Here is a 17,797-nt window from a genome sequence, read left to right on the forward strand (position 1 = left end):
AAGGAAAAGAGCTGTAGAATACCTGAAATATCTGGAATGAATATACATAAGATAGGTCAATATCTCAAACATTTAAAGAGTTTACAAAAAAAAGGTCCACAGTTCAAAGGTAAAATAAGCAAAGGATAAGAACAGTCAAATTAAGGAAAATGAAGTTCAACTGGTTAATGCCATAAAAAAGATGCTAAACCTCTTGGAAATCAAGGAAGAGAAGCTGAAGCAACAAACAACTACATTCTTTTACATCTGTTAGCCTGGCAAAGAATACAAAAATGACACAGAGCATCATTCACTGGTTTCCAAAGTGGCTATGAAACATGTCCACCAGCAATTTGACAAGAGCTACTCAGAAACAAAATCAAAACTGCAAAAACATTCCTTCAATCTGGGAAGTCAATTCCTCAGACTATGTCAAAGAAAAAGAAGCACGAATATTTAAAAGTATATGAATAGGAATGACTATTAAGGAATTGGTTGTAGTGGCTATCAACAGGAAACAATGTAAATAAAAAATAAATACTCAATTAGATGGGAAAATGGTTAAACAAATCATAAGATGTCCATAAGATGAATAATATACAGCTATTCAAAAGGATGAATATATATCAGTTGTTTTGAGATTAGTAAAAATGCCTGACAGATACATATATAACATGATGTGATTTTTAAAAAATCTGGTTAACCATTTGTATAATGTGTGTCTGCAATTATAGAAACATGGATAAAATGTGCAAGGACACTCCAGATTGCTTATCCTGAAACGAGGGTAGGATATAAAAAACAACAACAAAAAACGTTAAAAAAAAAAAAAAAGGTGTCTATCATATATATGAGATAACCTTATTTATATAAAACTTTATATTAGTGTGTGTATGCATAACAAAGTATAGAAAATGTTTTCAAGTAACCTTGCTTTAAAAAATATCGATTTAAATGAGGATAATCAAGGCTCCTTTGTTGTTTAAATTCTACAAGCAAACAGACATGGTATTGAATTCTAGCTTTGGGACTCATTAGCTATGACACTGGGCAAATTATTTATATTCTCTAAGCTTCCATTTCCTTATCTGTAAAACCAGGATAATAATGGTACTAACTTCATAATGTAAATGAGATGCTGCATGCAAAATTTTTTAGTGTTTGGCACTGTGCTCAAAAACTATTAACTATTATTATTAGTCACAGATTACATATTAATCAGTTTATATCTGCATCTAACACAAGCCCTAAAGACAGAAATATGTTGTCTTAAATGTTGTTTCAGAAGTATTATATATTATTTTTAATGTATTTATCTTCTGATACTTTTCTCTGGTTTTAAAATTCCTCAGGACATCCTGAAGTTTTTCACCTAGAATTTATTAATTTAGATCACCAAAAAAACTGACCATAGCAGCAAAACAAACTTAGTAAACAGTTAAAATTAGCTCCTTAGGAAGCTTGGAACATAGGAAGTAAAAAACTAACTACATTCATAGATTTTTAGAGTATTTTAAAATTTACTGTTGTAATAAGCCATTGAATTTACCACGCTGTCATATAAACTGCTGGATTATCTGACTCAAGCAGTAGTTAATCTTCACATTTGATTTTAGGAGAACAAGTGTAATATTAACTTAAAAACCTAACATCTCTGATGATCCTTTATTTTTCATATTCAGTATATAAACACATTATATAAATAAAATACATCAAAAATAACAAATGAAAAGCAAAACCAGAATCCAAATGACAGTAAATTTCTCAGTGACAAGAACTTTGCTCACTCACTGTTTAAGTCCTAACAATGGTTACATTTATTAAGCATTACTGAGAGTTTAACTTGAGGAGCTTACAGAGAGATGAAACCTGAAATTTATTTATAATACATCAGAAAAATGATGTTTGTAGATAACTTGCTACAAATATTAGAACCTATATTTGAGTACATAACCCAGTTGATCTTTCAGTGAAAATGACTGTCATCTGTCAGTGAAAAGGTGGATGACACAATGCGAACTCTAAATTTAAAATAGTTACTACATGGTTTAGATAAGAGAGAAAAACAGGACAGACAGCTCTATACTTACACTACATTTAGTGGTAAGATATGGCTGCATAGTCATGGCATGTTTAACCATGAGCTGGGGTCTTATTTTGCTGAATAAGAACAAAGTGGTTATGCAAGCTACCAATCTTCCAGAATTCACACCTTTATTGTCAGAGTCTGGAAAAACAAACAGAAAATAAGACACTAAAATATGACAAGGCAGTGGAAATGATACAGAATATTATTCAAATTACTCAATACTATCCTCTGAATAGATTCAGTACATGCCTCAATACAACAGATTAGCATTCCTTATGATACTAGACTTCTTGCCTTTCTATCTTATATAAAATTACATGTATTAAGGATAAAGGGCAAAAAGGCTGCACTTTGGAAGGCAAGTTTCACATCAAGGGGAGGAGGACTGAAGTAAAAAGCAGAATCAAAGTTGGGAAGTTTAGAGATGGAATTCTGAGAATAAACATAGTATTGGTTAGTATCTAAAAATGCATGGAAATGAGAATGGGAAAGAAATTAGCAAAGGAGGACAAAAACAATTTAGCTGAGGTGATACTGTGTTTAAGGGTACTGGGGAAAAAAGATGCTGCTGTGGTAAAATGTCAGAAGACAGGAATGATGCATAAGTGGACCAGTGCTGTATTAAGACAAGTAAATGCTGTTCAGCTAAGAGAAAAGTGTACCTAGCTAGAAGATACAATGTGTCTTAGTTCCTGGGCATTTTTAGAGGAGATTAGCAACTGTTTAACATTAAGTGACAACAGTATCACCTTTAAAATCTAGGAAAGGGGAAAACTGGGAAGCAGAACAGAAGATACAAAGAAAAAGAGGTAAACATGGAAAATGAAAAAATAAAAAAGACTGCATTAAAATATAAAGAATATCAACAATTTTTACCATAAATGGTACCTCTGTAAGAGGTAAATGGCCCCCAATTCTGAAAATTGACTGAGGCTGCCTGTTGTTCCTGATTAATATATATTAGGGGATGGGAAGTAATGTTAGTCTTGTGTGCTTTCAAGCAATAGATAACAATTATGACTTTTATGATTTTATAATCATTTATATTTTCATTAATAACTTCAATTTTGTGACTGATAGATAATATATAATATTAAAGATTTAACAAACTTGTCAATTTAAAAATTACTAACATCTTTCTAGGTCAAGGTTAAGCACATTTTATATAATTATAAATGGTATTAGGAAGGCACTATAAATCTTTTAAAAACATTTTTATACTAATTAACTTCATTTTGATAGAAATTTTTATATAATTTGAAAGATACTGAACAGTTTTTGGATAAGCACATTTACCTACATACATTAGTCCCTGGACTTACTTTAATTCTTGCTCATATGACATCTAAAATTATATTCTATTGAAAGATATGTGAAAGAGATGAGTCCCATGCTTCTATTACATTGCTGTAAATAATACCAGTCAACTATAACGTAACAATAACCTGGGATTCAACACAACAAAAAACAGAGTTCATTTAAAAGTGAAGTAGTTAATTATTAGGCTAAGCAGAGTGAGAGGCAAAAATAAGAAATGTGCACAAAGTATTTTAACATCTTATAAAATCAACTTAATGACCAATATATAAAATGTCTTACCAGCTAGAGATTCCTCATATTTAAGAATGTGCTCAACTAGGTTATCAACAAGTTGAGTACAAGCTTTCTTCACAGGTTTATATGAGGAATCCTCTTCAGACTTCAACAACTATAAGTGTATATATATGAAAAAAAAAATCCCAGTATAATTCATTAGACAATAATAATATAAATGCATCAAAATGTGTCCATAAGTAATAAGATTTTCAATTGGTTACTAACAATACTGAAAATGCAAATTCACAAGTAAAAAATATAGAACAAATATTTTAAAATATAACCAGTAATTAAAGATATTTCCAAACAATTTTAGTATGAAGTTATTTAAATTGCTATGTATAGAACCTAAGGCAGAATATGAGAGAAATGAGAACACTGACCTTCCCTTAAGATTACCCCTCAATGCTAGTTGAGTGATTTTAAAGACTTAGAATTTCATCCCTCATCATTTCAAGTTCTTGATTTCTCAAAAAAGTTTATTATGGGTTAATGACATTTTTAAAATAGCTGTAACTACATCTGACTTGCACCTTAAAATCTGCAATTATAAAACACAAGGCTGGATTTCTTCCCTGTGTTATCTTTTACCAACTGATAGAGATGTGCTACAAATAATGATATGAGAAAAGAGATGAGTCTAATTATAGCTGGAAAATAAATACAATCTTTAATAATCAGAGGTCAATGGTAATGTCACCTAAGATACATCTGTTTTGTTAATAAAGAATAGCTAATACAATTCTTGGGTTATTAAAGAAGTTAAAAATGTGTAATTCCTGTCAAGGGTTCCAACGCTGTACAATTATAACTTTCTGCAATGATGGATATGTTTTATATCTGTGCTGTACAGTATTGCTGCCACAAGCCACATGCAGCTACTAAACACTTGAAATGTAGCTAGTATAACTGAGGAATTAAAAATAAATAAAAATTCAAATGAAATGAAAAATCACACGTGGCTAGTACAGGACAGAGAAGATTTAGTTTAAACTTTCACTACAAGATGTGTGGATGACTACAACTGATAGCAATCAGAATAACGTTATCACACACATTTCCCCTACTCCTTCCAATTTAAAGAAATAAATCAAATCAAGGTAACTTCAATTTACCCAGTTTTAGCTCTAAACAGCAAGTTCTCCATGTCCTGCTCTGTAACTCAACCTTAAGCAGCTATTAATATTATATGCTACCTTGTTCTTTTTTGGGAAGGGGTAGAAAACAGGCTCTTTCTTGTTTTTGCTCTCCAAGACATCAAGAACACACAAAAGTATTAACCATAAATTTTGGGTTATGACACACTGCCAGTACTGGTTATACGCCCTTTTCTTTGATTATAAAATATAATGAATATTTTATAAAATAAAATATAATGATGCATTATGAACCTAACTTAAGAGTATCTCCAATAACTTATATTTCTCAATGTGCTCCTTCCTTTATCCCATCTTCCTGTTTCACTTTCAAAGTACCACTTATCAGAACTTTTTCCATTTCTTCACTTAAAAAAAAAAGTTATTCTAGTTTTGCTGGATTTTCAATTTTCTAAAAGGTATCATGCTGGATGCAGTCTTCTGGGATTGGCCTTTTCCATTTAATATGTCACTAACTGTAATCCAGGTTGTTGCATGAAACTGTTACTTAACTCATTTTTGCTACTATAAAATAGGTGTTGTGTCTGTACTGCAATTCATTCATCCATTCTACTGAAGACAAGTTAATTATAACTTTAGTGGCATAATGAGCATTTTTATTTGTCTCCTGGTACACATATGTAAGATTCTCTCGGGTGTGTACCTTGGCATGGAATTCCTGGGTCATGGGTAATATGAATGTTCAACTCTATGAAATAATGCTAAGTTTAAAAAGAGTCTTGATTTGCATTTCCCATATTATGAATGAGGCTGAATACCTTAAGTCACATGTGTTTTTTTCTTTATGAAATGCCCACTCATTACTTTCTCCTGTTTTCCTACTGAGACTCTTGCCTTATACTGGTTTGTAGGAAAGCAGCTCTTTATATTTTTTAACAACGTTCCTTTGTCAGTTGTATGTGTATCAAATATCTGTCCCACTTAGTGTGTTTTTTCTGGATTCACAAGTGTTCTTCATTTTAAGGCAGTGAAATTTATCAGTCTTTTCAGGTTACTGGTTTTCTGGGACTCAAGAAATCCTTCATTAAGAAAAGTCAAAAATATATTAATACATATACTGTCTTCTGGGGCTTCCCAGGTGGCGCTAGAGGTAAAGAACCAGCCTGCCAACACAGGAGACATAAGAGACGCGGGTTGATCCCTGGGTCGGGAAGATACCCTGGTGGAGGGCATAGCAACCTACTCCAGTATTCTTGCCTGGAGAATCCTATAGACAAAGTAGCCTAGCAGGCTACAGTCCAAAGAGTTGCACAGAGTTGGACACAACTGAAGCGACTTAGCTCGCACATAAATACTGTCTTCTAAAAGTTTAAAAGATTTCCTTTAATCTATGCGTGTGTGTGTGTGTGCACGCTCAGTCATGCCCGGACTCTTTGCTGAGTTGAAGAATTTTTTTAAAAAGTAAAAAACAACCCTTATGGGTAGCCACTTGTTCCAGTCCCATTTATTGAAAAGTTCAAGCTATCTTAATTACTCAATCTTTAATAAGTCCTGGTACCTGTTAAGACACATTAGTGCTCCTGCATTTTCAGAAGTGATGATTATTTTCAACTCTTTACTTTTCCATATATGGTTTAAGAACACCTTGACATGCTTGATAAATATTTTCTATTCTTGATTTTGATGAGATGTCTTTTAACATCTTCCCATTTTGCATGATTTTTACTTTAGGTTTTACAGTTTATTCTCTGTCAGATTTTACTTCTAGTTTACTAGACGTTATTCATTCAAGGGTATTAAATTTTATCAACAATTTCTTTTGTATCCTCTGATATGATTACTTATTTTTTGTTTAATGTTAAATCATACACACACGTGCTGATGCTAAACCAGCCCCACAATATGCATGCACAGATGTACATATATATGTATGCATATATAATATATATAGTATAAACATATACACATCTCTGTCCAACTTTTTGATGGGTAAATAAGCTGTAGACATCAATATACTCTCTACCTTTTCCTTTTGAGATAAAATTTACATGAAATGATATGTACAAATCTACAGTTGCCCAGTTTTGTTAAGTGCATTACCCTTTATAACTCAAACACTCTACCAAGATAGAGGACAAACTTTCTCCATCTTTAACTTACATTAGAATCATCTGGAGACTGCTAAACTATAGAATGGTGGGCCCCAACTTCAGAGTTACTGATTAATTAAATCTGGACAAAAGTCTTAAAATTTTACTTCTAACAAGTCACAGATAATCTTGTTAACTTTTAAAACTACTGATATAGATTATTACCATCACCTTTGAAAACTCCCTCATGTTCCTTTCCATTCGATCCATGGCTCCCTGCAACCACTCTTCTGATTTTTTTCCATACAGATTAGTATAGCCTCTCCTAGAGCTTCGTATAAATAGAATCATAACCTGTACTCTTCTGTATAAGACTCTTGTCACTTTGTGTAATGTTTTTATTATTTACCTACTTTGCTGTTAAGTATCAATAGTTTGTTCCTTTTGACATGCTGTACTATTTAGCTATATAGATACATCAGGTTTTCTTTAGCCATTCACTGGTTGATGGAGACAAAGACACTATTTGACTGTAAACTTGGGCACGAGAAATCAAGCTGCACCTTCAACCCTTTGCTTAGAAATCTCCTCAGCTAAACATCCAATTTCATCACTTGAAGTCTTCCCTTCACCAAACACTAGAAAAGGAACACAATTTAGCCAAGTGCTTCGTCAAATTACGAGGACAGACTTTTCTCTGTTGTCCAACAGCATTTCTTCATTTGCATCTGAGACCACATCACAATAGCCTTTAACCATCCATAATTTTACCAAAATTTTGTACATGATTATATACATCCTGAGAAATGTGTAGGCAGGTCAAGAAGCAACAGTTAGAAATGGACATGGAACAATGGACTGGTTCCACATTAGCAAAGGAGTAGTACGTCAAGGCTGTATATTGTCACTCTGCTTATTTAACTTACATGTAGAGTACATCATGCGAAATGCCAGGCTGGATGAAGCACAAGCTGGAATCAAGATTGCTGGGAGAAATATCAATAACCTCAGATATGCAGATGATACCACCCTTATGGCAGAAAGCAAAGAGCAATTAGAGTCTCTTTGCTTTGAAGAGATTCTAATTTGAAGAGACTTCTAATGAAGGTGAAAGAGGAGATTGAAAAAGCTGCCTTAAAACTCTCAAAAAACTAAGATCATGGAATCTGATCCCATCAATTCATGGTGAATAGGTGGGGAAACAAAGGAAACAGTGACAGACTTTATTTTCTTGGTTTCCTATGATGACTGCAGCCATGAAATTAAAAGATGCCTTCTCCTTGGAAGAAAAGCTATGACAACCCTAGACAGCGTATTAAAAAGCAGAGACATTACTTTTCTGATAAGCAGGCTGCAGTGACCTCTAAAAGTGATGCGCTATTCACTCGACCCAGAAAACCCCACAAAATCATCCAAATCAAGAGGTTCAAATCTTCATGCTCACTTTAAGAACATTCCTGAAAATTGCCCAGGCCATAAAGGGTTTGCATATCCGAAAAGCCTCCAAGTATCTGAAGGACGTCACTTTAAAGAAGCAATGTGTGCCACTCCATTGTTACAGTGGTGGAGTTGGTAGGTGTGCACAGGCCAAACAGGAGGGCTGGATGCAGGATCAGTGGCCCAAAAAGGGTGCTGAATTTTTACAGCACATGCTCAAAAATGCAGAGAGTCATGCGGAACTTAAGGGCTTAGACGCAGAATCTCTGGTCACTGAGCACATCCAGGTGAACAAAGCCCACGAGATGCGGCACAGGACTTACAGAGCTCGTAGTCAATCAACCCCTACATGAGCTCTCCCTGCCACATTGAGATGATCCTTACTGAAAAAGAACAGACTGTTCCTAAACCAGAAGAGGAGGTTGCACAGAAGAAAAAGATATCCCAGAAGAAAGTGAAGAAACAAAAACTTATGACCCAGGAATAAAGGCCACAAAAAATAAATGCAAATAACAGTAAAGGGAAAAAAAAAAAAAAAGGCAGAGACATCACTTTGCCAACAAAGGTCCATCTAGTCAAAGCTATGGTTTTGCCAGTAGTCATGTATGGATGTGAGAGTTGGACCATAAAGAAGGCTGAGCATCAAAGAATTGATGCTTTTGAACTGTGGTGTTGGAGAAGACTCTTGAGTCCCTTGGACTGCAAGGAGATCAAACCAGTCAATCCTAAAAGAAATCATTGGAAGGACTGACGCTGAAGCTCCAATACTTTGGCTACCTGATGTAAAGAACCGACTCATTAGAAAAGACCCTGAATTATTAGCATAAGCTTAACCAGGTCAGGACTCCAACTGCAGCTCCTGTACCAGATGAGATGTTAGTGCTTGAACAAATTAACATCCTCTGGAACCTGGTGTACAGCTAATGATCTGGGAGATACCTTTTTTCCTCATCCTTGTCAAAAGCCCCCAGAAGCAGTTTGCTTTTAACTGGCAAGGCCAGAAATGTATTGCACTGTCACAGGGGTATCTTAACTCCCCAGTCTTACATTATAATTTAGTTTGTATGACGCTGATTATCTTTCACTTTAACATGACATCACACTGGCCCATTACATTGATGACATTATGCCAACTGCACATAGTAAGCAAAAAGGAACAAGTACACTGGACTTATTCATAGAATGTGCATGTGAAAGGGTGGGGAATATATCCAACAAAAATTTAGGGGTCTTCTACTTTGAAGAAATTCCTGGGGGCTTAGTGGTGTGGGACATGGTGTGATGTCCACTGTAAGCAAAGAAGAAGATGTTGCATTTGGTCCTTTCTATAACCAAAAAAGAACTCAATGCTTTAGAGAGTTTCTTTGAATTTTGGAGGCTTATTTGGGTATATTATTCTCATTATACCTCATTTGGGTATATGATTCTGGCCCATTTACTGAGTGACCTGAGAAGCTGCCAGTGCTGAATGGGGCATAGAAGAGAAGGCAGCTCTGGAAAGGCAGGTCCAGGCTGCTGTGCTAGCTGCTTTGTCACTCATGCCACAGACCAGCAGCACTGAGGTGTCAGTGGCAGATATGGCTGCTGACTGGAGCCTCTGCCAAGCCTCTATAAATGAACTGCAGCATAAGTCCTCAGGATTTTGGAACAAAGCCCTGCCACCCTCTGGGAACAACCACTCTCTTTTTGAGAAACAGCTCTTGGCACGCTACTTGGCCTTAGTCGATACTGAATGCCTACCCATGGGCCACCAAAATCATCATGCATTCTGAGCTATCAATCATAAACCGGGTGGCTGCCTCACCAAGCCACAAAGTTGGGTGTGTAAAGCAGCATTATATCATCAAAGGGAAGCGGTGTATACACGATTAGGCCAGAGCAGGCTGAAGGGCACAAGTTAATTACATGAAAAAGTGGCCAAAATGCCTATGGTTCCCATTCTGCTACACTGCCTTCTCTCAGCCTGCACCTCTGGCCTCAGTTGACCACAGGGAATATCCCTGGTTTACAGATTGGTCTACACAACATGCAGGGATCACCCAAAAGTGGACAGTGCAGCAATACAGCCCCTTTCTGGGACATCCCTGAAGGACAGTGGTGAAAAAAAATTCCCCATTGGGCAGAACTTTAAGATGTGCATCTCATTCACTTTGCTTGGAAAGACAAATGATCAAAGTTGGTGACAAGGGAATCTGGAAAAGAGGCATCTCTGAATGGTAAAATATTTATATTCCATATGAATGTTCACCAAAGGGTGGCCTCAGCAGACGACTTGCTCTGCAGATACCTTCTCCAAGGTAACAGCCTCTTTCTGCAGCCACTCCTGTCCTCACCCAACGGGCTCATGAACAGACTATGTGTTGTGGCAGAGATGGAAGTCACACTTAAGCTCAGCAACATGGACTTCTACTCACCAAGGCCACACTATCTATGGTCCACTCGGCCAGCAGTAGAGAACAACACTGAGTTTCTGATATGGAATGACTCCCAGGGATTACCAGCCAGCAACCTGGTGGCAGGTTGATTACAATTAGGCTGCCTCCATCATGGAAGGGGCAGCATTTTGTTCATACTGAAACAGGCACTCTTGATATATTTTTGCCTTTTCTGTATGCAATACTTCTACCAAAACTACCACCTATGGACTTAGAGGATACTTTATCTACCATAATATTTGTTGTTCAGGCTCTAAGCCGTCTGACTCTGCGACCCTGTAACTGCAGCACTCTCGGCTTCTCTGTCCATCACTACCTCCCTGACTTTGCTCAAACTCATGTCCACTGAGTCAGTGATGCCATCCAACCATCTCATCCTCTGTCATCCTCTTCTCCTCTTGCCATAACTCCACACAAAACTGCTTTGGTTAAGAAAAGCACTTCAGCGCAAAAGAAGTACAGCAGTGAGCCCATGCTCATATTCCATGTTTCCCACCATTCTGAAACAGCTGACTTGACAGAAGGTGGAAACAGCCTTTTACAAACTCAGTTACAGCATCAGATAGGGGGCAATATCTTGCTGTGGCTGGGGCAAGATTCTCCAGCAGGCTCCTATGCTCTGAATCAGCATCCAATACATGGTGCTGTTTTGTCTATAGCCAGGATTCATGGTCCAGGAATCAAAAGGTGGAAATTTGAAAGGCATCACTCACTCAAATTTGCTAATCAATCATTTGCTAATATGAGTGATTAGCAAAATTTTTGCTTCCATTCCAGTGACTTTATGCTCTGCTGGCCTAGAGAGAGGTTCCAGAGAGAGGAATTTTTGTACCAGAAGACATAACAAAAATCCCACTGAACTGAAAGACTGTTAGTCAACTACCATGCACTCTTTATGCCTCTGAATCAACAAGTAAAGAAAGGAGTTGGGCTTTCCAGGTGGTAAAGAACTGTCTGCCAATCCAAGAGAGCTACGAGATGAAGGTTTGATCCCTGGGTCGGGAAGATTCCCTGGAGGAGGGCATGGCAACCACTTCAGTATTCTTGCTAGAGAATGCCCTGGACAGAGGAGCCTGGTGGGCTACAGTCCAAAAGGCCACAGAGTTGGAAACAACTGAACATGCAGGCACCAAGAAGAAACTAGTGCAATATTCCACAGTGGAGGTACGTAAGAGTGTGTTTGGAACGCAAGAGATCCCACAGGCCATCCCTTAGTAATAAATACCAGCTATGACCACATCATCAGTTATAGATACAAGGACTTTGTCATGAGTATTTCCTGCTTATTTTGTCATAAATACGTGTGTGTGTTATGTGTACGCAAGTTGGGGAGAGGGACAGGAAGAGAGAGACTGAGGGAGGGAAAGTGAGAAAATGTGTTTCTTCCCGCCCACCTTCTATTTCCTTACCACAGAACATAAAGTATATTGATTTCATATCAAAGTATTTAAATGTTATTATAAACTGACATGGTTGTAATTAAATTACAGGATGTCAAGAGAAGAGTAAACATTACTCAAGGACTTCTTCTGGGAAAGGGGTTAGTGCATTTTTGGTTGTATGCAGGATAACTGTATCATGTTAGATAGAATCATGACTTTGTTATTGTCTTTATTTGGAGATTTAGTATGGTATAAGGAGATGTATCAATATACGGGTGCCAAGTTAACAAAGGGTAGAGCTGTGATGATTAATTTTAAGCGTTAACTTGGTTGGGCCAAAGGATGCCCAGTTATCTGGTTAAACATTTTTACTGGATGTGTTGGTGAGTGAGGGTAGTTCTAAATGAGATTAGCACTTGAATTGGTGGACTCAGCATAGCAGATTGCCCTCTCCAATGTGGGTGGGCCTGAAAAGAACAAAAGGTAGAGGAAGGAAGAATCCTACCATTCTCTGATTACCTGAGCTGGGACCACTGGTCTTCTTTCACATTTGAACTGGGATTTATACTATCTGCTTCTGTGGTTCAGGCTTTAGGACACAGAACAAACTACACACTAGGGGCTTTTCTGGGTCTCCAGTTTGTCGACAGATTGCGGGATTTAAGAGGCTCTATAATCATGTGAGGGGCTTCCCTAGTGGCTCAGTAGTAAAGAATCCGCCTGCATGGAGGAGACATGGCTCCAGTCGCTGCATTGGGAAGATTTCTTGGGAAAGAAATGGCAATCCACTCCAGTATTCTTGCCTGGGATGGCAGGCTACAATCCATGGTTGCACAAGAGTCAGGCTTCACTTAGTTACTAAATGACAAAAACAATCACACAAGACAGTTCCTACAATAAATCTTTTCTCTGTCTCTCTTTTTCAGTATTTGGTTGGTTCTGCTTCTATGAAGAATATAATATTCTAGAAGAGATGACTGATACATATCCTTTCTGAGTAAATCCCTGGCCCCCTGAAATTACTCTTCTGAATTTTTTCAATACAAATTAGTTTTGCCTCTCCTTAAACTTCATATAAATGGTATCAGAATATGTACTCTCCTGTGTAAGGCTTCCTTCATTCTGCAGAGTGCTTTAATAAATGTCTATACTGCTGTATGTATTAGCAGTCTGTGCTTCTACGATGTGGAGCACTATCAAATTATATGAATATTGATACAGTCATTTTTCTATTCATTCACTGATTGATGGCAATAAGAGTATTTGATTGTAAACTTCAAGAGGCAGATCTTATTTTGGATTACAAAGGCCAGGAAAAGATGAAATGTAGGCTATTTAAGTTTTTTCATTGCCTGCATTTTCTTGTAAACTAAAAAAAAAAAGTGGGGGCTGTAGTCTTAGAACATAAGCAATGAAAATGAATGGCATTGCAAAATTAATTTTGTGTACCCACTATAGGCTATGATAGTGATTTACACTAACTGAACCACTTTTTAGAAAAAAAAAAAAAAAAAAATGGAAGGACTTTCATGATTGAACTTTTTCACACACTACTGAAAAAATTAAAAAGAAACCACGAATTCATTAAAAGTTAAAAGGGACACGAGTTTCCATACATTAAAAAAATTTGTGTATGTTTGTGTGTATACTTTTATATATATATGTGACATTCTAACATTATGTAGTCAGCGGACAGAGTTTGATGCCTATGTAAATATGAAGTTATTTCATGCAGTACTTAAAACTTCCCAAGGCTATCACATTCCATGAATTAGGAATCACTATCTATATGAAGTCGATCCAACACAAAAATAATGAGACGTATCTAAAATTGGACAGAAGGCAATGTGTATACATGAGCTCATGTGGAAATAATAAGAATGTTGATTATTTTTGATTCAAGGATTTAAGATAATTCCAGTAGTCCCTTCTTTGTATCCTCAGCTTTTCTTCAAATTTATGCAGTGTTTTTATTACCACTAAGAGCGATTATACCTCCATCGTGTATTTATATAAATATTTTAATAAAATGTTCTTTACTTCATAAAACTAAACTCTGCTAGTTTAATGACTATATCCAGAAAGTCACAATGTCATTTTGGTAAATTAAATTGTTGGCAGAAACTAAAGTAGGAAAGCAAAAAACAGGGAGGAATGGAAAGAGCAATGAGCTTAAAAGAGGACTAGAGAGTAAAGATATAAAGAGTATAAAACTACAGCTAAGAAGTTATAAATCTAGTGTTCACTTATCTACTTCCAACCTGCCAATAACACATAGGAATATTACCTTAGATTCTTTTCACTAAGGACATTTCTGAGAGCTATACTAGTATCATATGAAACATGGGTATAGAGCTTTCTAGAAATTATTGTGTCCCCTTTGGAATGGTTGACATAACTAAGATGGTCATAAGGCTCTATAATACAGCTAATTATTTGACTTATGGGGGAAAGGGTATCAAATATATCATGTAAAATTATAAAATGGAAGATGATTGATAAAGAGAGCCTAAGATGTTACAGACTGGATAACATAAGCAAACACCATGAGGGTGCTTAAAAAAGGTGTCTTAAAATTTTTTTAAAGGTAACATATTACTAAACACTACCAAAGGGTTAAACTTAAAAAGACTGACAATACCAAGTATTGATGAGAATGTGGATCAACTGGAATATTGCTGGTGGAAATGCAAAATGGTTCAGCCATTTTGGAAAAACAGCCTGGCAGTTTCTCACTCACATGACCCAGTAATCACAACCATGGGAATTTACCCAAAAGAAATGAAAACACCCAACCTCACAAGAACATGCACACAAGCAGCATTATTCATTACAGCCCGAACTGGAAACAACTTGTAAGTCTGTAAGTTTGTGAATTAACAGAGAAATTATGATACATCCATACTATTGCTACTACTCAGCAATAAAAAGGAATAAAACAATATACCAGCAACATTCTGCTAGAAATCAAACACAAAAGACTACATGCTGTATGATTCTCTGGACATGAAATTCTACAAAGGGGACAACTATATAGTGACAAAAAGTGAATGAGTGGTTTCCCAGGGTTGGGGGAGAAGATCAACTACTACAAAGAGGCACAAGAAAACTTTTTAAGAGTGATATTTTTTACATCATTGTAAATAATTACTAAAATTAGTCAAGTTGCACACCTAAAATTGGTTAACATTTATGCATATAAATTATGTTTCAATAAAATAATTTGGTTGATTATTAAAAATATTGCTAAATATAGTTTAACTAAAAGTACTGTTAAAAATTAAAAAGTAAACAAACAGAACAGATAGTAAATTGTTGGCATATCAAACAGAAAAAACTATTTCACGATAGACTTTTAATGGTATGTGTTTAGTGAGCTATAGATAAAAAGAAATGTAAAAAAAGTCTTAAAATGTATCTAGTAATCTTAATGGTAATATAATAGGGAAAAGCTAATAGGAAATTTGGAGAAGGCAATGACAACCCACTCCAAAACTCTTGCCTGGAAAATCCCATGGACAGAGGAGCCTGGTAGGCTGCAGTCCATGGGGTCGCTAAGGGTCGGACACGACTAAGCGACTTTACTTTCACTTTTCACTTTCATGCATTAGAGAAGGAAATGGCAATCCACTCCAGTATTCTTGCCTGGAGGATCCCAGGGACGGGGAAGCCTGGTGGGCTGCCAACTATGGGGTTGCACAGAGTCGGACATGACTGAAGCGACTTAGCAGCAGCAGCAATAGGAAATTATCTTTGGAAATAAGATTTTTAGCCTAAAAGAAATAATAAAATAAAAGGAGCAGAATCTCATAGTCTTAAATTTGAATTAAAAATATTAATTCTTAATTTATTTTTTCTTTCTAAATAAATATATATATTTCTAGCTCTATCCTCTGAAAAAGTCCAAAGCTATGATAACCCATTAGCAATGAATATTCACAGCATCCAGATTATTCCCACAAAAGGCAATCAGGGCTCTTAGGAAAAAATGGCTGAGTTCAGATTTGGGACAGAAAATGTACAAGCCAAATCTGGGGAATCTTGTAGAGACAGAAAGTAATCAGGTTACAAAAGAGCAATGAGGTTATACCAAAAAGGTACAAAATCAATTTGAAGGGAAAACTCATTATTCTGAAAACTGGTAAGTAACGGAAAAGAATAGAGTACTTTCCCTGCCTTTCTGGTACAAACTGTATTTCACAGTAACTAAATTTTCAGGACAAAATTCCTCTTTCAAGAAGAATCCCTGCCAATTAATATGGGATAAATAAAATAATTTGGAAAAAATCAGCATTTTGCAATTTGTAATGAAAATAATGAACCTAGGTAATGATCATTCAAAACCTATCATGAAAGACTTTATGAAAGATTAAGAACACAGTCAAAATCACTGAAAATGGGACAACCAAACATAACGTGCCTTTTGATGTGAGGCAACAATATTTAGCGTCACTTGTGAAGTATTCTTGTCTGTTTTCTGAAAACTGAACTTCAATATCAGTAAACCTCTAATCTAACTTAAGAGTTTACAGAAAAAAAAATGGTGGCCAGAGGAACACTAGAATGACACCAGAAAGAAGAGATCTATGATATCTAGAATATGGGACACTCCACAGGAAAACGTAAGCAGCATGAGAAATGAAACAGTGAAAGTTGACTTTTATAGACTAAGACTTAAGAGTCATGACAACCAAAGCAACAGCAATTCAACTATAAAAACACATTTTTGAGACAATCAGGGAAATGTGAACATGGAATAATTATTACATGTTTGGAAATAATTTTATTAATAGTTATTTTGAATCAGATGACAAAGATACTCTGTTTTTTTAAAAAGTCATCTCTGTTAGAGACAGACATTAAAGTATTTATGAGTGAAATGATATAAAGTATGGGATTTTCTTTAAAAGTGTTACAGCCAAAGAAAGTTAAATTAAAAAAAAAAATAGATGGGGGTGGGAAAGAGATAAACAGGATATTAGGAAAATACTAACAACTTTTGAAGCTGGGTAATGAGTACTTCTATTTGAAAATCCTTAAATAAAAAAATTCATAAGGAGCTAAATATTTCCATGTATAAAATTTTTAAAGAACACTAATTGTGGTTTAATCCTATACTTCTATAGGACATTCTATATATTTTAAAACATGTCAAATAATGTAAACATATATTTAATGCAATCTATGTACCTATCTATAGATCTCATGTCTATCATCTAGATTAAAGGGATTAAAAAATTATCTAGAAGGATGAGAAGAGAGAATATTACTTATTCAGAAAACTTGTAGCAAGCAATTGAATAACTGATTAAATAGGGGTATTAAACAAAACATTCACCCTAATATGTTGAAATAAATTTTCCCTACCACAAAGTAAACACTTAAAAAAAAAACTGAAAAATTTCTTTCAAATCATGAAGTCTACAAACACTCACATTTTGAAGAAGCTGCTCAAACCAGTCATATCCAGTATCTCTGCATGCTGCAACCTAAGGGGAAAAATATGGTGCACCTATCAAAATTAGAAATTTACATTAAAACATACTTTTGCTATGCTATAGTCTCAAGAATAAAAATTTTCAAAGTTCTAAATTAAAAAAATTATTTTCATACTTATGGACATAGGGAGAGGGGAGGAGAGGGTGAGATGTATGGAAAGAGTAACGTGGAAACTTACATTACCATGTGTAAA

General features: G+C 35.6%; 1 protein-coding gene across 3 annotated transcripts in view; it reads right to left on the reverse strand.

The window, feature by feature from the left end:
• The window catches only part of NIPBL (NIPBL cohesin loading factor), a 206,014-nt gene that overhangs the window by 21,675 nt on the left and 166,542 nt on the right, over positions 1–17,797 (reverse strand). For all 3 annotated transcript variants that reach the window (XM_070357633.1, XM_014481879.2, XM_070357631.1), the window contains 3 exons: positions 17,541–17,594; positions 3,668–3,776; positions 2,070–2,206 (listed from right to left, as the gene is read on the reverse strand). In XM_070357633.1, coding sequence (XP_070213734.1) covers positions 2,070–2,206; positions 3,668–3,776; positions 17,541–17,594 — 300 coding nt within the window. The remainder of the gene's footprint in view (positions 1–2,069; positions 2,207–3,667; positions 3,777–17,540; positions 17,595–17,797) is intronic.

The sequence above is a fragment of the Bos mutus genome, chromosome 20 (genome assembly GCF_027580195.1).
Source record: "Bos mutus isolate GX-2022 chromosome 20, NWIPB_WYAK_1.1, whole genome shotgun sequence".
NCBI classification, from domain to species: Eukaryota; Metazoa; Chordata; class Mammalia; order Artiodactyla; family Bovidae; genus Bos; species Bos mutus.